The 26,500-nt window shown below is 43.7% G+C and overlaps 1 protein-coding gene and 2 long non-coding RNA genes across 4 annotated transcripts in view; 2 read left to right on the top strand and 1 right to left on the bottom strand.

Annotated features, from left to right (window-relative positions):
- Positions 1 to 26,500, top strand: part of uacaa (uveal autoantigen with coiled-coil domains and ankyrin repeats a) — a 53,603-nt gene that overhangs the window by 25,515 nt on the left and 1,588 nt on the right. The window contains exons 8-14 of one of the 2 annotated variants that reach the window (XM_063196503.1): positions 12,607 to 12,788; positions 14,840 to 14,877; positions 16,543 to 16,635; positions 18,411 to 18,677; positions 19,303 to 21,924; positions 24,659 to 24,740; positions 25,270 to 25,406. In XM_063196503.1, coding sequence (XP_063052573.1) covers positions 12,607 to 12,788; positions 14,840 to 14,877; positions 16,543 to 16,635; positions 18,411 to 18,677; positions 19,303 to 21,924; positions 24,659 to 24,740; positions 25,270 to 25,406 — 3,421 coding nt within the window. Of the gene's footprint in view, positions 1 to 12,606; positions 12,789 to 14,839; positions 14,878 to 16,542; positions 16,636 to 18,410; positions 18,678 to 19,302; positions 21,925 to 24,658; positions 24,741 to 25,266; positions 25,407 to 26,500 lie in introns of both variants that reach the window. The other variant, XM_063196502.1, reaches the window with a different exon arrangement.
- LOC134447167 (uncharacterized) lies at positions 4,709 to 6,020 on the top strand. Its single transcript, XR_010034570.1, has 4 exons — positions 4,709 to 4,744; positions 5,063 to 5,153; positions 5,451 to 5,595; positions 5,765 to 6,020. It is a non-coding gene; the product is annotated as an uncharacterized LOC134447167 (long non-coding RNA).
- LOC134447168 (uncharacterized) lies at positions 6,100 to 7,485 on the bottom strand. The gene is made up of 2 exons (XR_010034571.1): positions 7,230 to 7,485; positions 6,100 to 6,360 (listed from the first exon to the last, which is right to left on the bottom strand). It is a non-coding gene; the product is annotated as an uncharacterized LOC134447168 (long non-coding RNA).

Here is a 26,500-nt window from a genome sequence, read left to right as displayed (position 1 = left end):
GGCTAAATTACTAGGCTATAGAGGCTATGTATTATTGTCACACGCTTTTAAACATGAAACATTTGTAGTAGATTATAATGTCAACATGGACCACATTACATTGTGAAAACAAAACAAAAAAGAACTTTCAGAAAGGGCATTTTTTGTCTAGTGGGGCAGGTGCTTTAGCACCACCTTGTCCCTATCTTTGCACGCCTATGATTCACATATATGGTTCAGACATTATTTATATTACTTACAATACATTATACTTTTCCTGTGATCATCATATTACAATGACAGCAACAAGGGACAAAATAAAGGGTGGGGGGTCACGAAAATAGTTTTAGGCCTAAAAGGGGGTCCCAGTAAAGTCATAGTTTGGGAACCACTAAAGTACACATTACAGTGAGTCCAATATGTATTTGATCCCTTTCTGATTTTTCCGGTTTGCCCACTAATAAAGACATGATCAGTCTATACATTTATGATAATATGTATTCAAACATGGAGAGACAGGATATCAAAAATAAATTCCAGAAAATAACTTAAAATAATATATTTTAATTTATTTGTATTTAATTTAGGCAAATAAGTATTTGACCCCTCTAGCTAAAGAAGATAAAGTGCTTTGTGGCAAAGCCCTAGTTGTCTAGCACTGAGGTCAGATGCTTCTTTTATTTGATGACAATGTTTGTGCATATAGTAGAAAATATTTTTGCCCATTTTTCTTTGCGCATTATCTCTAAAACATTAATAGTTTGTGGCTGTAGCTTTGCAAATGGGAGGTTCAGTTCTCTCCATAGAATTACTATAGGGTTAATATTTGGAGACTGTCTAGGCCACTTCACAACTTTAATATGCTTCTTATTGAGCCACTCCTTCGTTGCTTTGACTGTATGTTGTGTATTATTGTCATGTTGGGAGATCCAAAAATGGCCCACCCTTCAGTGTAGTGGTGGAGGGAAGGACGTTTGCACTCAGGATTGCACATTACATGTCTCCCTCCATCCATCCGTTGACGATGTGAAGTTGTCCTGTGCCTTGGCCACACACACACCCTCAAACCATAATGATACCACTTTCATGCATGATGGTGAGGAGGGTGTTCTTGGGATCATAGACAATAGTACTCTTTCTCAAAACACATTGAATTGTGATAATGCCAAACATCTTGATTTTGGTTTCATCTGACTACAACACCTCCTTATCATATCCTAAATCAGTCTGATGTCCGTTGGCAAACCTCAAGTGGGACTGCACAGGTTCCTTCTGAAGTAAAGGTACCATGTGTGCACTACAGGAATTTAAACCTCTGTGGCATTAAGTGCTACCAGTAGTTTTCTCAGTGATTTTGTTCAGTATCTTTGATATCATTGCCTAGTTCATACCGTATAGCTCTAGGGTGATTTCTTTCTGTTCTCATGATTATCAAATCCCTACAAAAGGTCCAATCTTGTATAGAACCCCAGACAGGCTGATGGATAGTCATTTTGTATTCCTCACATTTTGGAAGAAATGCATCAACAGCTGGGTCATTAATACCCAGTCTCTTTCTTGTGGCTTTGCAGCCCATTTAATCTTTGTTCAGGTCTAAAATCGTGTCCCTGATATCATTTGACCACTCTTTGGTCTTTTCCATGCTGGTGAGGTTTGAGTGTGACTGATTCACTCATACTATGGACTGATTCTGCTGATTCAATGTGTCTTTTATGCATGTTAGTATGTACAGGTGTCTTAAATTCAGATGACTAGTTGATCGGAAGTGCCCATCTGGTCTGTGGGCCCGGAACTGTAATCAGTTGGCAGGGGATCAAATACTTATTTTGCTCGATGAAATGGAAATAAATTAATATATATTCTCTTCAGTTAATTTCTGGATTTTCTTTTTGATATTCTGTCTCTCCATATTAGAATACATATTATCATAACATTTATTGACTGATCATGTCTTTGTTAGTAGGCAAACCAACAAAATCAGCAAGGGATCAAATACATATTGGACTCACTGTATATTACGCACACATCATCACCCTACCTGCAGTAATTAAAGGAGAACTGCACTATTTCCAACATTAACCCCCTTTACTGAGTTGTTTGCAATGTTTTAGAGTCCCCCTCACCATTTATTTCATATTTGCTGCTGTCTTATTTGCTGGCTAATTTCGATTTTGTCTCAACCAGCTTTAGAATGGTCGTCTACAGGTTTGGGCATGTCTGAATATGTCCCTAACACCCTTCTAAACATTTGTTCTATACTGTGCAACTCACCAAGTGTTCAGGGGTACTCACTGGTATTTCATAACAATTTTTGTAGCGAAACATGGTTTCTACCATGTTTTATGTAGAAAATACTTTTTTTCTTTAATTCACAAAATGCAAATAAAAAATGACAGAAGCCATATTTCACCTTCAAACTTGTAAGGGAATGCCAGTGAACACCCCTAACCACTTGGTGACATGCATAATTTTGAAAGCAAACGTATTTGGACATGCCCATAGACGGCCATTGTAAAGCCAAATGAGACAAAATTTAAATTAGCCAAATAACGGACACAGCAGCAAACTTTTTAAAAAAATGGTCAAGGGGGACTCTAAACTATTGCAGAAAACTCAGACAGTTGTCCTTTAACCCTTTGAGGAGTAAGGAATTTCTAGAGGTTCTTCTAGAATTTTACTGGAACACTCTACAGCTCCTATAGACGTCTTTGTTAAAAATCTCGCAAAGACATTATGACATCATAATGAGAACTCAAAATTTGGGCAAAATTCTAATCACATATTTGTGATGGTACTCCTCAAAGGGTTAAGCTATGTGTGGTGTAATAACCATTGAGAGTAAATAGAATGGAGGCCAAAATTCTATTTCATTGTTGAAGCCAAGTTGGAGCCAAGGTTGGACCCAAAAAGACCAAAAAATGGCCAAATCCCATTCATTCCTATGGGAGACTTAAAACCCTGTATCTCCCTTAAATGCCACTCCAGGGGGATCATTTTTCGCTCAACTAGTAGGTCCCCTTGCTCTCCAACTTACCAGGGTGGTCTTTTTTTTGTGGTGAAGTTTTATTTTAGAGAGATATTAAAAGTTGAATTGACCAATGAGCATCAGAAGATGGTTTGATTGACAGTTGGGATTCTTTTCAGTCAGGCGCACGCTGAGCAAGAGGGCCGTCGTCATGACTACTACTTGGCTGTGCGTGGCGTGCCTGGGACTGGGAAATCTTGTCTATCTGTGTGTTGCTCCTGATATTACTTTCATAAACTTTGAACATCAACTCGATCGATTGATCTACTGTTGCCATTGTTTGGCCATCTCCTTGTGAAGTCGGGTGTACTTATTGTGTACTTATTGGTACTCTGAGCTGGAGTGCTGATGTTTAGGTAAGTAAAATGAAACATTTTATTTACAGTTGTTTGACCAACATGAGTGACAAAACTTGTTTACATAGCAAATTACATTGACTTTTAAATAACACTGTGGTCATAGTAATAGCCATAATATGGCGGGCAAATACATTGTGGCATGTGCCTCAAGTTTTGTTTTTTTTTGTTTTTTAAGCGCTGTCAGCGAGACATGTTGAGTGTAATGATGCTAAGACATGCTATTATTGCATCGTGTCTCCATCAAACATGCCATTAAAGTGACTGGCATCTGTCGGTCTGTAAGTAACTTCTAACATGAATGTATGTAAGTATATAAGCAAACTGTGTTTCTTTGACGTACATTGGGTTTAGTGTAGACTTAATCAGTTCCTCTACTGCAGACTAGCAGGTGCAAATCTGTTTTATTTAGACATCCTTGGTTCGTGTCTATGCTAACTAATTCACCTCAGCATGCTAATATGCACCTCAGACTTTACACAAAAGTTGGTGAAGGTAAATTTCAAGCTCATTTAGTAATCCAGGGCATTGGTGGTGGTGGATTGTTTGCTGACATACTATTTGTTTGTAGAAGTTGTGGTGGCATAACATAATTTCCAACCAGGACTTCGGCGTCAGGTGACTTGCCTGACTGACTGGGTTTGTTTCACATCCCAAGCCTAGCTAGAAGTTAAATAGCAAAACCGTAACATTGCACAGGTGACAGGTTAGATAGTTTTGCTTGTCATCATTTCACTATAATTTCATGTCAGCGGATAGTCTGAGTACATAAACTAGAATAGTTCTAGGTTTGTGGCGTACACCTGCAAAATGCAGCATTCCTCAGTTATCGTTCATATTGTAGGGTGACTCAGTTAGCAGAATTTATGTTGAGACATATAATTCGCGGAGGTCATTTTCATACCGCGAAATTTTGCGCGAGCAACCGGGAGATTATAGTTTAATGTTTTATCTGTCGTCTTAATATTGTGCATATTCATGCTTAGGCTGTTGACATGTGAAAGTTGAATGTTTGATACCCATATGCTGAAGTTAGATATTTGTCATTGTGCTGCATGTGGACGGTACCGTTTTGTCTCTAAAACTATGGAGGCCAATTACATGCCATCGTTCGTCTTAGGAGTAATGTTCTCCCTTGTGTTGTTTTCTGTTATTGCAGATGCGATGTCCCAACAAGAATCTGCCAGTAGGCTACCACATATAAGTACACAGACTCCCAGTATAAGATAGCAAATTTACATCAATCAATACATCGTGCAGCTTTAGTCTGTTAATGTGACTGTTGCCAGTCAAGTAGGCCTACCCAGATTGTGATAATGCTATGACATGTACCACTCTGTTGCGGATAAGCACATTTCTCCTTGGGAACTCAAGAGCCTAGGAGGTACTGTAAATTGCCTTATGAATGTGGTCTTAAGTATTTTTTTCCAAATACTACCTTTACAATATGCTTCCTGATCCTAGACCTGAGATCCAATTCCTCTGTACAGCTATTATTGTTATAATTAATAAAATACAAGACTATTGTCCATATCCATGGCTGTAGCATACAGGTCGAGTGCCATTCAATGAAATATACCTCATACAGTATCTAAACCCCAAAACCTGCCACTAATATACAAGTTATTAAAGTTGTTTGTATACAAAATGGATATTGTTCTCATTACCCTCCATGTGCCTTTTTTTGTACCTCTCTGAACAGTACACCTCAGCAGGCACACCAGAGAAGGACCACTCCTGGATAAGGATTTGAGCCACTGCCACGACTGCCATCTCTACACTATATTACACACGTGAGTCATTATCACAAGCCTGGTTCTAGCAATCCATAGCCTTGCGCTGTGTGGCTCTTATGAGGCGAAGATAAACAAAATGTAACCAAGTGATTTGTATGATGTCCCAAGCATAACAAACATAACACATCAGCAAGTGAGACTGAAATTAGGCCTACACTTAGATGTTAGTTTTTTTACATTATGCTTCCTGATTCTATACCTAAGACCTATTTCCCGAGTAAAGCGATCACCCTCATATGTTTGTGTACAGTAATAAAATATAACTGGTACTATATCCACGGCTGTGTGTTTCAGGCCAGCAGATGTGGGAGGTGGTGATCAACGTGACTCGTCAGCAGGTGGAGGACTTCCACGGCCCCGCGGACTACTGATTACTGTGTGTGGCCTAGAGCCACCTGAGGACCTCCAAGAGCTGGCAAGGACACCATCCGCGTCGCCCGTAAGTTTCATCTGTCTTTCACGGCTTTTGGTCCATAACATCATATTACAATTAGCTACAACAGGCAGAACTAAGCCTCTTATTCAGAGGCCACTGGGCCTTTGTTCTGACACCTGACTATCTGAACTGTCTAAAATAATTTGTCAACCCTTTCTCTTGCTCTTTTCAGAACATGGACAAACCAAATCTGACAGGGTGCCCATCATCAGCTGCTGTGACGGGCCTTCCATGGTGTTGCTGTGGTTATTGCAAGGACAATCAAAAACTGTTTTATTTGGTTTATACAAACCAAAACAATATGTAAATAAACTACACAATTTGTACTGCTAAATCCTGAAATTGTAAGTAGTTATTAAGTAATGCCTGTGTGCGTTTGTATTAAGCACTATATAAAAATACATTACACATACGTAAAACCTGTTCTGGCCTTTTCTGTTCAGCATTATGAGAAGTCAAATGGTAAAAGCATGTTAATATACAGGTCTCAAGCACAAGAAACATTGGGATGATAATAGTAAGTGTTTATTTAAAAAAGAAACAAGTTAAACGTCAACACGACTCATGACGTACATGTATATGGGGGTTCTTCTTGTGTTGTTGGTCACCACATTGCTTCAGGGATTGAAAGCAGTACTATGTATTACTTAAGTCATATTGGTTGAGACATCAGGTACGTTTAATGAAATGTAAATGACTTATTAAAATGGAGGATAAAGGGCTGGAGCTCGCTGGCAGGTTCCATCTTCATGATCGCCACACACCCATCTGAATGAACAAATATGAAGAAAATAAACCAGGAAGTTTTAATCAGGAAGCTTTGGTACCATGGTGTATGAAAATAGCTGGATAGCTGTTTTGTCTGTGGGATGTTCAAGCATATACAAACACACCACATCATTTAAAAAATGTCATACATGCTTTAACAACCGTTGCACATAAAGGTAATTCACTCCAATGTCACTTCATGTTCTACTTCAGTAATTCTAGTGACAAATATCTTTGTAATAGCTGTACATTTGCATTTTCTGACACCGATTTAGCTATACACCACCGTCAACTGTGTGTGGTGGGCTAGAAATTAAATACAGGGCACATCAAGATCTCTGGTGGCACTTCAAATTGGCCTACTCATACAAAGCCTACACATCTGATGATGAATTACTGGAGTCTATGCTGTGGATAGCTGGTAAATGCATTAAGTACGTGGGGGTCAATTAATCTGATCTTGAACATATTTTGAAGAACATGCCCACAGACATGGCAGCACAAGAACGTAGGCTATTGCTTTCAATCAAAACACAAAGTAGACGTTATGTCCTGCTTTGAGTGATCACTAGCCTACTTGTTTTGAGAGAAGGCTCACAACTATAGTCGCAGATTGCATGTTGTAAGACTGTCCAACTTGTATGCAATAGTCATTTTTTCCCTGTCATTACGTTTCAATTACAACGTGATGAAGTGGGTGACATGAGGATGGGACTCGCTAGCTAAGCTAATATTACTCAAGTGCTATTGTAAACTACCCTTCAAGATTTCATTACCGTTATGTATTGATATTCGCCACACTTATTGATCAGCAGTTTTTTAATGGGTTATGTTTCAGTGAAAATCAAGGTTTCTTTATTGACACTTACCAGTCGCACAGCCGAAAAGTGGGTTGGTTCAGTAGCACCCTCGCAGCGTGATATTAATTTTTCACCCTTGTTATTGCCATCGTGGGAGGGGCGGGACATGACTTGAACTGAGCATTCTCTGATTGGGTGTTTTGTTGTCCAATCAGCACCTGCGTTGGCGTTGCTAAGGTGGAATGTAAGGTGGAATGTTCCCAAATCTGGCTTCAAAGCGTTGAATGGCAAATAGCGTTGATTTGGCGTCCATTCTATTTACTGTCAATGGTAATAACTTGACAGTGGATATATATACAGTATATATATATATATATGTGAGATGCTACTGTTGTCATTTGATATTTGATATTTTATTAGGATCCCCCATAGCTGATAAACATATCAACTACTCTTCCTGGGGGTGACCCCTAGGAAAGGAAGTTAGCATTAGCTTACCCATGCGAAGTGGGCAGCTCAGCCATCCCAAGCAGAGCGTTTCACTAGCTCATTTCAGACGAATAGGAGTAGATTGTGCTATCTTCTAGAAACCGCGTTTTCTTCCAGCAATAAATCTTTCAAAGGTTTTATCCACATGAGATCACGTAGGCCTCCCACTCACAGATCTCCCACCCTGTGATCTCAGGCATGAACGTCAACATCCTCATTGTTCTCTTCCACCTTATATGGGCGGTCGCAGACCAAACCAATGCTTTCCCCTCAACTGGGACGGAATAACATGAGTCATGTGGTCGTGTCATGTCTTATCTTTATGTTCTGACCTCGTCCTGACCTCTCTCTCATAACAATTAGCCCTTACCTAAATGATTGCTAAAGCTTTAGCACACTTGCTTGGCAGTCTGTTGTTTTCCCTGTGCATTGGTTTCATACAACAAAGACACTCTATTGGGGCAGAGAGCTTCAGCTTTTGTATTTGCTGGCCATTTGTGTGTGTGTGTGTGTGTGTGTGTGTGTGTGTGTGTGTGTGTGTGTGTGTGTGTGTGTGTGTGTGTGTGTGTGTGTGTGTGTGTGTGTGTGTGTGTGTGTGTGTGTCTGTGCGTGCGTGCGTGCCAGTAACGTGCGCTGGGATTTATGGCTGGTGAGGCAACTTTTTCAATATCAGATTTTCAAATAAATAATTGCCAAATAGGCCTACCGACAAGTTCCATATGTCATAGCAGCTTTCTTAACATAAGGTAGGCCTACATATTTTGACATAAGCTTACTGCATTTCCGCAGAGAAAATGCTATTAGATCTCTCACACACACACACACACACACACACACACACACACACACACACACACACACACACACACACACACACACACACACACACACACACACACACACACACACACAGGATTCAAACAGTGGTCTCAGATAAACCACAGATCACCAATGTGGACAGCAGAGCAGAGCAGAGGAGAGGAGAGGAGAGAAGAGGAGAGGAGAGGAGAGGAGAGGAGAGGAGAGGAGAGGAGAGGAGAGGAGAGGAGAGGGGAGAGGAGAGGAGGAGAGAAGAGGAGATAAGAGAGGAGGAGAGGGGAGGAGAAGAGAGAGGAGAGGAGATGAGAGGAGAAAGGAGGATGAGTGGAGAGGAGCTCAAGGAGAGGAGAGGAGAGGACAGGAGAGGGAGAGGAGAAGAGAGAAGAGGCGAGGAGATGGGAAAAGAGAGGAGAGGGGGAGAGGAAAGGAGAGAAGAGAGGAGAGGGGGAGAGGAAAGGAGAGGAGAGGAGGTGAGGGGAGGTGAGGAGAGAGTAGATGTGGGACAAAGGTGTGGCAGGAAGCGAATGTCAACGTAAACAGATATTACACGCTTCGATATGGTCACCAAATATTTTGGGACTGTCATTTCTGTTATGCCTACACCTTGGAATTAAATCAGAGTCTTGTAGTTACACGGGTATATTTGATTTACCTCAACGGTACCCTGTACCAGTAGCGGCCGGTGGATGGGAAAACAGGCAGGGCAGAAATGTTGGCGATCAAGTCCATAATAATAAAATCAATACTGTATCATTCACGAGTTGCATTGCGTGTGTAGGCAAGACAGGAGAGCGTTTACGCAGTGTTTGGTGTGTTAGTAAAACTCCACCTCCCGTGATACACCGCACTTATCAGGCATGCGCGTTATCTGTAACTTCAACTTCTGTTCTGAAGAAATCTGTTTTTGACAGTTCTCTCCACGCAGCTAGTTCTCTTGCTCATTTAAGCAGAGCGATTGCAGACATGTTAAGAAATTATAAGAAAAATGCTTTGTCCGCTTGCGGAGTTGGAGTTTGTGACAAGCAACACGACAAGAATATCACTCCACGCAACCGGACAGCACGAACAATCAGGAAAACTAAGGCTATCGTAGCCTCGTATCGCAGCCAGCATCGTAGCCTTTGTCAAAGCAGAGCAAAACTCCTCGTGTGCAAACATACTCGTTTGAAATGTAGAAGCATTTTTGTCGACCAACATACGAAACAAACTGTCCTCAAGTAGGCTACTAAAGTACAAACTGCTGCTGCCTATAGAGTGATCTCGCCTTCACCGTTCGTACATTACATTGGATGCAAACAAATCAACAAGCCCTGCAACACTATTCAATTCAGTCAGTCGTCCTCTTGCTGCCGGTTCAAATGTACCGCAGAACCAAATGTTACCAATACCGGGAAAGGACGTGCCTATTTTCGAAAAGAGTAGCCATGGTTAAAACTTAAAAGGGGAATTGTGCATTCAGCCACTGAAGCTCACTATCCAACAGACTCGCTCCTGTTCTGCAATGCTAGGCTGGACCGTGCAGGTGTATTTTTTTTTAGCTAGCTTTCGGGGACACACAGCAGACAATACTGAGCATAAATGAAGCTGTCAACAGCATCCCACGCTCAATAAGCTCAGATATTTCATTAAATAACTTCCAGTTTCCCTATTTTACAAAGACTTGATTCATAATCCCTCGCGCTTTGTTTAAACTATGTAGTAAGCCCAACACAGCTTCTCAGAGAATGTCATCAGCTAGTCGGCTACGTGGGGGTAGCACTCAACTTTACAAACAGTTACCGGGCACATGAGAATCCGGTGCCCATCTCAAAAGCTACCACACTGGACAGAATCACGGCGGATTCTCTGTATCCCCACGGGTCTCACAAACACAGGCTTCACACACATAGGAAATTGGTCTTACCTGAACTCGTGCATCAGGTCCATGCGCCGCTATTTCCTTCACTTTGGCGTTGTGCATGCTAACGTTACTTTAGCCGGTGCTGTTCATCCAAAGCCCCAAACGTCGCCCCAAACGTCTGAAGCAATTTGGCATTGAATAATATGAGTAGCCGCGAGGATTTGTGTTTCGTGAGGCTCCTTAGTCCTTAGTAAATTGTTAAGTCGTAAAATCCCATGCGAATGGTCTTCCACACATTCTCGCCGGTTGCAAACAAGACACAAGGGAAACAACAAATATTTTCTGCAGTGTTGTACCACTCACTTTGAAATGATCGGGTATTTATTCTGACCGGTCACCTGAGTAGCAAACCCTTCAGCTTTGTCGGTCCTCCATTCTTTATCACATATTTTCCCCTTGGAAATCCAACTTTGAGAATGCTCTTAGTTTCGTTATGAAATCCACTTGTAGCAGTCAAAGTGACCAAGCTAGCCAACAACACCGACTGACTGTATTGTGAACTTCAGATTCGCTATGACGTAACTGTCCAGCAAGACTCAACACCAGAAGGAGTCTGCGGCCAGGCTACAGCTCGCCTCACCATTGTATCTTTCAGTGGGCGTTATGCCAAAGCGTACAGGGTAAAGAAATGATAATCAAACGTAGAAAATATTTTAAAAATATCAGGAAATGAGGGCACACCATACATACTTCTATTAAGTGTATAAAAACGTTTAATACAATATTACCAGGTTGCATTCACAGAACGAGCAACATGGCGCATGCGCACAAGTTTGTTAACGAGGGATTGCGCAATCCGGGGTGAGGCCAGTTCAGAGTTGGCCCAAATGCAGCGTATTCGGAGAAATTTGACATGAAATGGGCAAATATTAAGATTTTGGCCACGGAAATGATTGAAAATGAGTGAAACTGTTTAAATACTGCTCAAATGGTAGTTATGGTGCAGATGCTCGAAAACAATAGCTGTTATTGTTACTATTATTCACATTAACTGCATCTCATCATTCTCATCTGGAGCTGGTGAGGCCGTGCCTCCCCTGCCGTATTGGAGTGCACGTGCCTGGTGCGCGTGCATGTGTGCGTGCGTGCGTGCGTGTGTTTTTGTGTGGCCTATGAGTGTGTTCCTCAGCGTGTCACGTGTACGTGTACATGCACAGTACATGTGCATGCGTGTGTGAACAGTATGTTTGCGTGTGTATCCTTGTGTGTGTGTGTGCTGGGTGGGTGGAACAGAAAGCCCTCTATCTGAAGAGGGGCTCTCAATGCTTTTGATGACAGACAGCAAGGCCTAGCCTGCATACACTCATCTTTTAGCAGCATACCATACACACACTATGCTTGACTCTCCAGCCCGTGCATGTGTGTGTTTGTGCGTGTGCGTGTGTGTACGTGTGTGTGTGGGTCTGTGTGTGTCTGTGTGTGTCTGTGTGTGTGTGTGTGTGTGTGTGTGTGTGTGTGTGTGTGGACAGCGACAGGGCCACTGAGTGAGATGAGTGCACAGAGGAAAACGCATACAACATGTACGGTATGCATTGCCATGGTGACCCAGCTCTGTATGTCCGTGTGTGTGTGTGTGTGTGTGTGTATGTGTATGTGTGTGTGTATGTGTATGTGTGTGTGTGTATGTGTATGTGTGTGTGTGTGTGTGCGCGTGCGCGTGCGCGTGCGCGTGCGCGCATGTGTGCTCGTGGTTATACATGTCTGTGTACATACCTATACTGTATGTGCATGTTTGCAAGGGTGTGGTGTGTGTGCAATGCTCTTCAGGAGCACAGTGGATCATCACAGTATTCATGTGTGCAGGCATGCCCAGTTTAGAGCCTAAACATTTAAAATACGGTGTGTGCATTTCAGAGATGGAGTGAGGAGGAGTCATGTATGCTTATAATATGCTTCAAATCTTTATGCCCGTCTTCATTCCAGTCAAGGCCAGTGAATTATCTTGCATCTTTTCTTTTTTTAGCTTCATAAACACACACTATTAAGACGTTGCGGTCTAATGAGTAACACCAATGTGGAGACATTTCATTTCCTTATTCAAGTATCGTGTGTGTGTGTGTGTGTGTGTGTGTGTGTGTGTGTGTGTGTGTGTGTGTGTGTGTGTGTGTGTGTGTGTGTGTGTGTGTGTGTGTGTGTGTGTGTGTGTGTGTGTGTGTGTCTGTGTCTGTGTCTGTGTCTGTGTCTGTGTATGTGTGCATGTGTGTACTGTATGTCCATGTGTGTGTTCACACTGTTCAGGACTCCTCTGATCCGAGGCAGTGAGGGTGGCAGTAAGGAGGTGGTGGAGGTGCTGCTGAAAGCGGGGGCGGAGGTCATGGCCCAGGATGCCTTGGGGCACGATGCCCTGCACTACGCACGCCTCAAACAGGACCAGCACATCGTCATCCTCCTCAAGGGAGCCATTGACACCACCTTCAGAGGTAGGGCTGTGTGCGTGCGTGTGTGTGTGTGTGTGTGTGTGTGTGTGTGTGCGTGCGTGCGTGCGCTTGTGCATGCGTGCATGTGTTTGCACCTATGTACTGTGTGTTTGTGTGTGTTTGGGGTGGGACATTATATTGGAGACGGAGGTAGTCTTTTGGGGACAGAGTTTAGATGCATTTATCAGTAACACTGAAGTTGCTGTGCTATGTTTGCACTATTCCACCACTCTCCCTGTCAAAGGAGAAAAATTAAAATAAATCGTCGTTGTCCAACACAAACCTTGTATCTCCACTTTTCATTTTTTTAAATGATTGATTTATATATCACTATTTTATAAATAAATAAGTTCAACATTAAAGTTGGTTATTAAATAAGCATACATACTGTATATTCTCATGGAGACTGACCAGAGTTACTGATTAAAATGTTACAATGTATAAAGAATGAATATAAAATGATACAAGAAATAGTGGAGATATGAGGTTTGTGCTGGACAGCGACATAATAAAGGTCTACTACATTATACATGCTAGTCAGAGGGGTAGGATATAATGCAGATCATGCTTCTCTGACCATGTTCCCCTGCTGCTCTGTGTGCCCCTGCACTGTGAGGCATATATGCTCTCTATGAGGTGTGTGTGTGTGTGTGTGTGTGTGTGTGTGTGTGTGTGTGTGTGTGTGTGTGTGTGTGTGTGTGTGTGTGTGTGTGTGTGTGTGTGTGTGTGTGTGTCTTTCTTTCTTTCTTTCTTTCTTTCTTTCTTTCTTTCTTTCTTTCTTTCTTTCTTTCTTTCTTTCTTTCTTTCTTTCTTTCTTTGTACCCTGTGTGTGTTTGTGTGTGTGTGTGTGTGTGTGTGTGTGTGTGTGTGTGTGTGTGTGTGTGTGTGTGTGTGTGTGTGTGTGTGTGTGTGTGTGTGTGTCTGTTCACACTCCTATGTGTTTCTCCGCACAGTGGGTCATGAAGTATACGCCCTTGTCTTTTTCTTGGAGCTTAGTGTGTGTAGAGATCATTACCTTTTCTCTCAGCCCATCACGTCTTCATTTGCAAAGATCACAACACAGGCATGCATGGAATGAGGCATAATTAATAAAACAGTGCCCAGCGGTGTGTGTGTGTGTGTGTGTGTGTGTGTGTGTGTGTGTGTGTGTGTGTGTGTGTGTGTGTGTGTGTGTGTGTGTGTGTGTGTGTGTGTGAGTGTGTGTGTGTGTGTGTGTGTGTGTGTGTGTGTGTGTGTGTGTGTGTGTGTGTGTGTGTGTGTGTGTGTGTGTGACGGCAGCTTGAAGTAACCTCTGTTGTAAGGAAACTGTGGACAGTTTTATTTTTTACTTGTACTTTTACTTTTGACATCTCTGGTGGTAAGACACAATACATCAAAAGGCGGATGCTTTTGCTGGTTCTGGGTTTGAGGTTTTGTCCTGCAACAGACTAAGGGTGTGAAGCAAACACTTGTCCAAGTGTTCACAAACACACACATCGGAGAAGAGGGAGGGAATGAAAGATAAGGTCGAGAGAGAGAGAGAGAGAGAGAGAGAGAGAGAGAGAGAGAGAGAGAGAGAGAGAGAGAGAGAGAGAGAGATGAAAAAGGAGGAAGATGGGTAGAGATGGAGAGTGTGGGGACCAGGCACTTGACTGAACACACACACACACACACACACACACACACACACACACACACACACACACACACACACACACACACACACACACACACACACACACACACACACACACACACACACACACACACACAAACCACCAGCACAATTGTAGGACTGTGACAAAAAAGCCTTTGTGTCTAGCTGTAGGAAGCAGGCAGAGGGCCGGAGGTCTGCAATGCTCTGCTGTGCCACTCATGAATAAATGACCTTTCATCTCTTTTCTTTTCTTTTCTTTTCTTTTCTTTTCTTTTCTTTTCTTTTCTTTTCTTTTCTTTTCTTTTCTTTTCTTCTCTGTTCTTTTCTTCTATTCTCTTCTCTTTTCTCTGTTCTTTTCTTTTCTTTTCTTTTCTTTTCTTCTATTCTCTTCTCTTCTCTTCTCTTCTCTTCTCTACAGCCAAAGAGGTGGAGAGGAGTTCCCAGAGATCTCATCAGGTATGTTGGTTGATTTTGATGCCATGCCACACCACCCCCATGTACAAACACACATACCCATTCAAACTATACCGTACACCAGGGGTGGGCAATTATTTTGGCCCAAGGGCCTCATTGGGTTTAGAAAGTTGACCAAAGGGCCGGATGTCGTAGGCAACTTGCCCGTGTCAATAAAAAGAAAAGGTGTACGCCAACATAATTACACCATTGTCAGTTATGCCATTCCTGCTAATTGTATCTAGATGTAGACTTAAGTAATCTTGTGTTTCCAAGAAACTTGTTTTAGGTAGCCAATTTAAGAATGAGTGACCATATGAATCTGCATTTTTTTTCTTGGAAAGCCTCTGAGGGCCGCATGAAATGGCTGAGCGGGCCGCATGTGGCCCCCGGGCCTGAGTTTGCCCACATCTGCAGTACACACTACACACTGTGTTTCTTCATTGATTGATTTTTCAAGTTTGGGTTCATTCATCGACAGAGTTGAGCACCCAGTCTCACGTATTAGAAGGTGTTGAGCGCACTTCCTGATTTTATTGAGATAAATGAGCAACTCAGATTAGGGGGTAAAATTCAACTATGTACACAACATCCAACTTGTCATTTGAAGAGTGGACTGAAAAAGCTTTGTTGGCAGCAGTGTAGAAAGTGTTATACGTTAACAACTTATACTTCATTTTATTTACACTTTTTACTTATTTTATGTAACTTTATGTTTGACCAGATCAGTAGAGATGTATTTAAGCTTCTTGTTGGCATGATAAGCCAGGGCACATTTCAGATGCAAGTCCTGGTGCAATCCAAAGCTTGCTTGGGGCATGGGGCACACAGAGTACACAGTTTGCTTAAGGCTCATTTTCATACTCCGACAGCTATTAATTTGAAGCTGGCACAGCAGGCATGATGAATTGAAAGCCTCGTCAAAGCTGATGTGCAGGTTTTCAATAAACAGCTCCTTTCGGTATCACCCCAGAAACATTGTGAGGATATGATCAATGAAGATTCCAGCCAAGTTTGGAACGTGGGAGTTCTGTGTTGCAAGCTTTAAAGCGGATTTATGAAACCATGTGTGTTCCCAGCTTATAGTATGTGTTTTGCTACGCCCTGGTGTGTGTGTGTGTGTGTGTGTGTGTGTGTGTGTGTGTGTGTGTGTGTGTGTGTGTGTGTGTGTGTGTGTGTGTGTGTGTGTGTGTGTGTGTGTGTGTGTGTGTGTGTGTGTGTGTGTGTGTTCACACGCCTATGTGTATCCCCGCACAGTGGTCCTTGTCTTTTTCTTGGACCTTAGTGTGTGTAGAGATCATTAGCGTTTCTCTCAGACCATCATTTGTGCAGATCACAACACAGGCATGCACGGAATGAAACATAATTAATAAAACAGAGCCCAGCGTTGTGTGCGCGTGTGCTTGTGTGTGCGTTTGTGCATGTGTGTGTGTGTGTGACTTCAAACATAATGACTAGTGGTGAGGCGAGAGGGTTGATGCTCAGTCTGGTCTTAACTGGTCTGGCCACACACACACCACACATACATACAGTACTGTCACATAGGAACATCATGTACAGAAACATGAAAACTGAAATTCTCTCTCTCTCTCTCTCTCTCTCTCTCTCTCTCTCTCTCTCTCTCTCTCTCTCTCTCTCTCTCTCTCTCTCTCTCTCTCTCTCTCTCAGGCTAAGCTGCCTCCATCGGGTGTGGAGTGGGCAAGTGGAGGAGGAGGAGTGGAAATAATGAAGGAGAGAGTACACGCAGCAGATCTTCATGCTGTAAGTCACACACACACACACACACACACACACACACACACACACACACACACACACACACACACACACACACACACACACACACACACACACACACACACACACACACACATGAACCCTTTTCTAAATTATTACCCGATTTTGTAAACTTTAAATAAAGTTAGTGTGTTACGGTAAAAGCACATTTTGTACACTGTGCTGTACCTGGCATCAGTTTCATGTCTTGCTAGCCATGAGTCCCTTTAATGAGACATATACTGCCCATTGGCTGAAAGGGCGGTGAGCATGTTCAATAATCACCATGGAGACATGACTGATCGTCTCTCATGCACTAAATGCCAACAGTGTTTCTTAGCCGGGGTGAACTCTACCGTAGTTTATTATGTAGCGCATGTGACGCCTGTCTCCTCTTGTTAGCCATGCTAACCGCCCTTTCAGCCAATGTGCAATCACCACAGAGACACGACTGAATGTCTCTCATGGACTAAATGCCAACAGGGTTTCTTAAGACGAGTTGAACACTAGCTATGCAGCACACGTATCTGGTGATTCCTTTGGCTAACTTAAATTAACTGATTTCTGGATATGTCCACCGGCCACAGATGCTGTACAGACAGCATATTGATCCCTCATGTCAGATTTGCTGGAGGCTTGCTTAATCACATTTGTTATCAGCTCAGTATCGCAGGAGCAGAAAATTAAATACATATTTTACATCAATGATATGTCTTATGGTTTTAGAGAGGTGAATATCGACTGTATCTAAGTGATTAAAAAATGGTATCATTAGTGTGGGCCAAGCCCGTCATATACCAATATCTGTGATGTGTTATTATTGTTTAATAAACTGAATATTGACTGAATATTGTGTGACATGCAATCAGAACTCCCAGACTGAAGATGCTGGACGAGCAGGATATTAAAATAAACAGATTGCTTGGAACTAATAGACACATCATGGAAAAGCAGTAAATGGCAATTATACCAAGTAAATGCCATGTACCAAATGTACAATACAGTCAAGACGCACCTAATGTAGATTACATTTCTTATACTAAATACTAGTTTATTTTCTATGTTGACTATATAGAGGGATAAAGGGAGCAATGCAGTGGGACAGTAACATGCTCAGGGTACCTCAGTCATGGAGGAGGATGGGGCAGAGCACTGGTTAATTACTCCCCCCACCAACCTGGCAAGTCTGACGCCTTAACCACTTACCCATGACTGCCCATGCATCTTACAGTGATACATGATATGCCTTTTTGTATTCTGTGCATGTACACTGGGTCGGCCTTAGTGTTTACCTATGTGTTAACTGTACATCTTATACTGATGCAGCCGTGTCCTCATGGTTAAGGACATGGACTTTTGATCAGAGGGTTGCAGGTTCAAATCCCACACTTGCACTCCCTACCACACTCCATGATTGAGGTGTCCTTGAGCAACACTGCTCCAGGGACTGTAACTAATAGTCTGTAAATAACTAAGTCGCTTTGGATAAAAGTGTCAACTAAGTAGAATTAATGTAATGTAATGTGATGATGCATGTAAAGTATTTAATGGCTGGCTGTGTATTCTGTGTATTTGCCGTGTAGGTTAGGGTTAGGGATAGCATCTATGGTACTGCATGTAGTATATGTATTCTGTGAATGTACCCTATATGCTAGCAATAAGGTTGGTGGTGTATATTCTTTAATGACTGTGTTTATCATCATTTTATAGTGATGCATGTAAATGCCTGTGAATGTGTATTCTGTGCATGCACCTTGTAGGCCAAAGGAGGCCCCGTCGCCATGCCCGTCGCCATGCACAGGCCGCCCGTCCGCCCTGGGGAGGCGTTTGTCGGGGAGGTGGAGGCTCTGCGGAGGGAGCTGAGGGAGGTGCGGAGGAGACAGGAGTTGGCAGAGGAGGAGGCCCTGAAGCTGCGCGCCCTACTCTCCCAGAGGGAGGCCCAGCACGAGGAGCAGAGGAGGGGTGGCGAGCGGGCCCTGAAGGACGCACACGCACGCTCCTGGCAGCTGGAGGAGGCTCTACGGGAGGTGAGGCTTTGAGACTCACTTGGACTCCTTGGTGTCTGATACGCTGCCCCATAATGCACAACGTTCCGCCAGTGGAATGCTGTTATATTCATTGCAAAGGTTTACTACCATAGTGATGAGGTACTGGATCAAAGGCACGTCAAGTGAAGTGGAAAAAATCACAGCACACTGATTCTGTGCTACACAGCATTTCAACCTGTGTGGGCTTCATGAGGTGTGGCAACTGACAAAGACCACACAGGTCAAAAGATGGTGTAATAAAACGGGATCAAAAGTGGTGTGCGGTTATTTGTTCCCTTCACTTAATCTACTTCTACCATTCTTTATTGTATCAATGCCTATTTTGTACCAATGACTCCTTTTTGTAAGCTTCATCAAGATTAATTGAGTGAGTGAGTGATTCATTCATTCCTTCATTCATTGTATGTTGTCTCAATAATGTTGTCTCTATCTGCATTCTCAGAGAGTCTGCATATATATCTTTCTATTTCATAGTAATTTTGCAGTTCTTATTAGTACATTATTTGTGTGTTTACACTTTGCACTATGTGGACCTTGAAAGGACAGTTGACTGTAAATCTCATTGAACTCGGTATGACAATAAAGCCTTTCTGTTCCATTGCAGGTGCAGAGGAGGATGGTGGGCTCGGAGTCGCGCGTGCGGCAGATGCAGGCCCACCTGATGTCCGTGAGGGAGAACCTGGTGGAGGAGCTGAGGGTGCAGCTGCACGAGGCCAAGGTGCAGCGGGAGCAGGCGCAGGGGGAGGTGGTGCGGCTCCACAGAGAGCTGAGCATGAGCAGGAGACGCGGGGACGAGCACCGGTCCAGGGAGGAGCAGCTGGCCGGGGAGGTGCAAAGGCTGAGGCAGCACCTGCACCGCGTGGACAGGGAGAGGCAGGAGGTCGGCGCGAGGTTGGAGCAGGCTGAGGCCAGCCTGAGGGGGCAGAGGGACGGCAGGGAGAAGGAGAGCAGTGTGGACCTGGACGCCACCAAGAGGCTCCTGTCAGACGCCGTGGGTCGGCAGATCATCATGCTGAGGCAGGACCAGGACAGCTTGATCTACGGGGAGTCAGAACAGCCAAACTTGGAGACCTCGACCCAGGCACAGGGACAGACACAGACACACGGCAGGGCACCAATGACCAGTCAAAGGAGCCAAGATAACACACCGAGCAGCACCGCTCCTAATTCTCCCCATGTGGAGGGCACACGACCAGGAAGGGCCACAGAACAAGAGCCCGGCACTGTCTACTCTGCAAACGCCGACAAAGAGATCCTAAGCAACAACACAGTGGTCATGGAGCCCGTTGTGATGGGAGGTTCACCTCCTCCTCCCAAAGGAGACTTTGTCCCCCGTGAGGAGCACCTGGCGCTGGCCAGCACCCTGACTTCGACGGTGGAGGAGGCCGAGACGAGAGCGAAGGAGGCTCTGACGCAGTACAGGGGTGCGCGGGAGGAGGCAGACTGCCTCCTCAGGGAGCTTCAGGAGCAGAGAGCCGAGTTGGACACCCTGCAGGAGGCACTGCAGGCCCGCTTCGTCCCCCTGGACACCTTCGAGGAGAAGGAGATGCAGCTGGCTCGGCTCAGGCAGGCATTGCAGGAGAAACAGAAGGAAATGGGAACAGTTCAGGAGATGGAGAAGGAGCTTGTTGGCCTCAGGGTGTTGCTGCAGGAGAAGGACCAGGCTTTGAAGGAACAAAAGCAAAAGCAGGAGGCTGCACTTTTAGACAAGGACAAAGAGATTGCTCATTTGAAGGAGTTGCTGCAAGGCAAGGAGACGGAGGTGGCGGAGGAGAAGCAGAGGGAGAAAGCTGCACTCGAGCAGAGAGAGAAGGAGGTGGCTGAGCTCAAACAAACGATCAAAGACATGGAGAAAGAGATGCAAGAATATAAAGAAAAGGTATCGTCATCGTCGCTCAGCAAACAGAAGGAGATCGATCAGCTCAGGTTGGCCTTGAAGGACAAAGACCAAGTTGCACTCACAGAGCAAAAGCAAGCAAAGGATGCACTCGTGGAGAAGGAGAGCGAGCTGGCCAAGCTCCAGGAGCAATTACTGGAGACAGTCAAGGAGCAGCAGAGGACAAACACCTCACTTGAGGAGAAGGAGAAGGAGCTTAGTCATCTCAGAGACCTGTTGCAGGAGAGGAACCAGAGTGCACTTGAGGAGATGCAGAAGGAGAAGCGAACCGTTGGGGCGATGGAGAAAGAGCTTGTTAACCTCAGAAGGCTGCTGCAGGAGAAGGACCAGACCTTGATGGACCAAAAGCGAAAGCAGGAAGCTGTGATACAGGATAAGGAGAAGGAGGTTGCTCGTCTCAGGGACACTTTGCAAGAGAGGGAGCAGGCGGCATTGGAGGAGAGGCAGAAAGAGAAGGCCTTACTAGAGAAGACAGAGAAAGAGCTCGCTGATCTTAGGGAGGTGCTGAAGGCAAAGGAGCAGGCTGTGCAGGAAGGGAAGGAGCAAGACCTGAGGACCATCGGCGAGAATGAGAAAGAGCTGGCACAGGTGAAGAGAACCTTGGAAGAAATGCGGCGGGCTGTGGAGGATAAGGCCAAAGGGAAGGAGGTGGCGATGGAGGAGAAGGAGAGGGAGCTGACTGAGCTGAGAGAAGCTCTTCAGAAGAGCGAGGCTGCTGCCCTGGTTGAGAAAAAGAAGGACAGAGCTGCACTGGATACCATGGCGACGGAGCTGAACCACCTCAGAGCCTGTCTTCAGGAGAGAGAGACTACTGTGCTTGAAAAGGGGAAGGAGCTCGAACAACTCAAGCAAGCAGTTCAGAAGAGAGACATGACCTCCGTGGAGAGAGAAAATCAGCTATCCCAACTCAAAGAAGCAGCGAAGAAGAGCGAGAAGTCCGCCCTGGAGAAAGAGAAAGAGTTGTCCATGCTCAAAGCAGGAGTGCAGGAGAGAGACTCGGCCGCTGTCACGACAGCAAAGAAGCTAGATCAGCTCAGACAAGAGCTTCAAGAAAGAGAGAAAGCTGTTTTGGAAAGGGACAATGATCTGGAAGAACTCAAGCAAGAACTTCAAGAAAGAGAGAAAGCCGTTTTGGAAAGGGACAATGATCTGGAAGAACTCAAGCAAGAACTTCAAGAAAGAGAGAAAGCTGTTTTGGAAAGGGACAATGATGTGGAAGAACTCAGGCAAGAACTTCAGAAAGCAGAAATGACTGCCCTGGAGAAAGAAAGGGAGCTGGAGGACCTCAGACAGTCTCTCCAGGAAGTGGAAAGAGACCAGCAGAACCAGGTAGGAAAATGCAAGACACGGTTAGTCTAGAACAGCCATTCTCAAACTTCAGAACACCAAGGCCCACTTTGAAATGTGAAAAAATTCTGAGGCCCACCAAACCACATAGCCCAATATAATATAAATAAAATAATAATAATAAAATAAAATAAAATAGGCCTAATATAATATAATATAATATAATATAATATAATATAATATAATATAATATAATATAATATAATATAATATACATAATATATTATTATTAGGGATGGCACAAACCGCACCGAATACCGAAACCGTACAATTTACACACATACCGAACCGAACCGTGCAATCCGTCGCAAACCGCAATTCATGTACTGCCCAGAAAAATATGTAAGTGAGAAAAAGTCCGCTGCACGACCAGGATTTCTTTTGCTCCCAGGTCAGACGTTCCTGTGGATGTGCGAGCTTTCCATCATTACCAGAAAAATATGTAAAACAGACATTCTAGGAGTATCTTATCCAGTCTCTCTGATTAATACATTAGCGTATAAGACCAATCAGAGGATGACGCAATTAAAATCACACCATTTTCACATTATGAGCCTATACAATAAACCTATTACAAGCCTATACATCACTTTATAACTGCAGTTATATAAATATTGTTTAATATTCCCAGTGCATCATTTATCATGAACTAAAAAAAAGAACCGTAGAGAACCGAAAACCGTGACCTTGACACCGTGATATGATCCGAACCGTGAATTTTGTGAACAGTACCACCCCTAATTATTATGGTGAATAAGTTCTTTGCAGAAAGTTTTGGCCACTGAGGGGCATTGGTAAGAATGCACACTGGCTCTTGTTATAAATAATAAATCAGTAATTTCAAATAATCCCTATGCATGTGGGTGAAACACATGACTAAGGAGAAAATTACTCCTAAATTTTGAATATGAAATTAGCATGGAACAAGCTAGCATTCACAGGTCAGAGAAATATGTATTAGTCTGACATACAGTGAGCTAAATACTAAATGCTCCATTAATATAGAAGGAAATAGCCTACTGTAGCAAGACAAAACGGCTTCCCCTCACAATCAACTAAAAAATAATATTTCAAATATACATTTTACACATACATCAACACCATAAGCATGAAAATACACCATATCACAAGGGCAGATAGAAAATGTAATTCTGTACCTTGCGGGTTACTCGCGCTAATTAATTCGCGGTAGAAAATTACCTCCGCGATTGAAATGAAACAGTGTTTTAAGTTTAACATAAATCCTGCCTAATAGTACACCATAACACCCTAAGACCACCAAATAAGAAAGTGTACTCACGTTTCTGGGCGCACACAAGACATTAGATAACTAAACAACATGTGATGATTATCTAAACAACATGTGGGTAAATATTATTTTTTGTAAGACCTCTCGAGTCGCGGCCCACCTGGAGCACCCGCGGCCCATAGATTGAGAATCACTGGTCTAGAACATGTAAGGAGATTGGAATCTCAGATAATTGCACACAATACAGACATACACTTAAGTAACAACGAGCACACATGTAAAACAAGCATACTGTTGTAGTCAAGAACTCACGAGCTGGAACTTCTGAGGCAAACAGAAGGTGCAAACAGAAGGAGCACCCAACTTACACACACACACACAGTATGTCACACAAAACAGGTTTAGATACACAGACTGCAAAGGTATAAAAACATCATGCAAAACATGTGTAGGCTTTTGATGTATTATGCACACTGAGGCGTTTTTGCAGTACGCACTGCACCTCAGCTGATGTAACTATGTGCAAGGCAGCATGCATAACTTCCTCCAGTCAGGTGAGACCATCTCTGTTCACAGCTCTCGGTTTCATTTGATAGGATTGGAGTGGCAGATGGAAGTGTTTTGACAAAATCTCAGGTTAGAGAGACGTAAAAAAAAGTTTTTTTTAACCTAAATCTCGCTTTCACACTAAATATGGGTAGACATAATGTTCATACACGTCACTATGGCTCCTTTGATTCCATCATAATGTCATGTTTATTAGCAGTGGGCTAGAAGCATTGTTATCCATTCTCATCAATGCTACGTATATGAGTATTATCAACCAATGCTGTTACGTTGTGTGATTTATGGGTGAGATATGCGTGATGCATGGTGATGTGTTGTCTGTTGTCAGTGTTATGGGACTATCCCAATGCTGTGTATCCGATGTATGATTTATGGGTGAGATACGTGTGTGTTTGACAGGCTGCACTTGGAAGCCTTATCTGGTTCCTGTCCTATTATCCAATTCCCTGTCTACAGTGCTTCCTGATTGCATGCCAGTCACTCATATCACACAAATATACGGTGGAAGACTTGTGCATTAGCTGGCCTTGGATATGAGTGTTCGCATACACACACACACACACACACACACACACACACACACACACACACACACACACACACACACACACACACACACACACACACACACACACACACACACACACACACACACACACACACACACACACACACACACAGAGACAAATGGATAAACTGCACAATTAGGTATGGCTTACCTACAGTATATACAGTTGACTAAACTTTCCATCCATCTGTCTACCTGATCTGTCTGTCTAATTTTCCTTGTCTGTATGCCCTACGAGCTAACCTGCTGCCTGTCCGCTCACCCTGTCTCTCGGAAGGAGTTGAAAAGCGCTTGATAAATGCAGTCCATTTACCATTTGTGTCCTGTTGCAGGGCTCAAAGCTGAAGGAGGAGTGGGAGAGAGAGACAGCATGCAGCTACATGGCGGCCACCCATGCCTCCCTGCCAGACGCAGGTAAAGTGTTGCTACAGTTTGACTCTTTAAGCGCATTTTAAAACATTGCATGCTAAATGAGAGTGCATTGGAGTTTCTCTTTTTCTTTCATACAAGTTGTACGATCCAAATACTTTTGAGTGTCTATAGTCCAAGAAGCGCTCCTATACAGAAGTTTCAGACAGTTAAGTTACAATTTGAGCAGGCAACACTCAAGAGTTCATCGTCAAAAATACTTTCATGAAGTGATTTTACAAGCAAGGACATAACCAGTACACTAGTATACATTATGAAGTGAAGAATACAGACTAAACAGATCAGGTAAGGTTATTGCATAAGACCTTGGTTAGTTTCATATCAATTTCATTAAATGAAATGATATGAAGAAAAAACTATACACATGCAACATACACATACTGCTTTTTAAATTGCACAAGTGCAGTTCTGCATATACTGTTATGTGCCCTCTACATTGGCCATTGCAACAGTCTCTCAAAGGGTACCCAAACTGAAATACCCACATTACACTCCTAACCATCTCCGGCAGGAGCAGCAGCAGCAGCAGCATGTGTGCCCAGGGATCAGGAGCCGCTGGCTGGCTTGGGCTTGCCCAGCGCTGGGGAGGGGGCCCATGGAGACCTGACCAGCCTCCAGGCCAAGGTCCACAGCCTTAGGCAGCAGCTGGAGGTGAGCCATGTGATCCAAGGGACATTAAAACCCCCTTTGCATGTGTATACTATGAATGTGTGTGTGTGTGTGTGTGTGTGTGTGTGTGTGTGTGTGTGTGTGTGTGTGTGTGTGTGTGTGTGTGTGTGTGTGTGTGTGTGTGTGTGTGTGTGTGTCTGTGTCTGTGTCTGTGTGTGTGTGTGTGTGTGTGTGTGTGTGTGTGTGTGTGTGTCCAATGTTTGTGTATTTGTGAGACAAGCTGTCCCCCTACTTCGGGTTGTGGTCACTGTTAGTGCTACTCCTCTCTCCAGGTCACACACACACACAGACAGGCCTTGACAGCATTATGTCCAGCATTCTGTGTGTGTGTGTGTGTGTGTGTGTGCATGCGTGCGTGTGTGCATGTGTGTGTGCGTGCGTGCGTGTGGGCGGGCATGCATGCATATGTGCATACGTGCGTGTGTGTGTGTGTGTGTGTGTGTGTGTGTGTGTGTGTGTGTGTGTGTGTGTGTGTGTGTGTGTGTGTGTGCGCGCATATGTGCGTAAGGACTGATTACTGCATGGGCCTACCAGGCCCAGGCCCAGGGGCCCAAGAGCCAAGGGCACCCTAAAGCCTCCGAGCTACAAAAAACACCACATTATTGGTCAATGGTTATGTTCTGATATAGTGTTAAAATTACACAGCTTTATTTTGAAAAATTACACTGCTTTCAAATTTGATTTTAAATGTATTTTAAGAAATTCTCGGGGGAGAAATGTCCGAGCCTCCAACAATAAAAGTTCTCTGCCATCTTTGGTATAGACCCAATTCTTTTCCAACCTTACAAATCCATGGAGATTTAGTTTTGTTGTCTTTTTTGTTGTCTGAACCAGAGGCCCATGAAGTCCTAATTCGTTATAATTCTTTATCCATCATGTTCTTTTTGTGTAATCCTTTCACTCCTCCCTCCTCCTCTTCCTTCACCTGTGGGTTAGTCCACCTACGGACACATTTTGACCCATGCTCAGTAAAAGAGGATTTGAAATGTCATGCATCTCCTTATTTTCCTCCCATCAGCCTCTATGGCTGTCCCTGAAAATCCAGTTATGTTTTTCCTCTCATCATGGTCGGATTA

The sequence above is a fragment of the Engraulis encrasicolus genome, chromosome 4, assembly GCF_034702125.1.
Source record: "Engraulis encrasicolus isolate BLACKSEA-1 chromosome 4, IST_EnEncr_1.0, whole genome shotgun sequence".
NCBI classification, from domain to species: Eukaryota; Metazoa; Chordata; class Actinopteri; order Clupeiformes; family Engraulidae; genus Engraulis; species Engraulis encrasicolus.
Note: the sequence above shows the minus strand (reverse complement) of the source record. Positions and strands in the feature narration are given on the sequence as shown.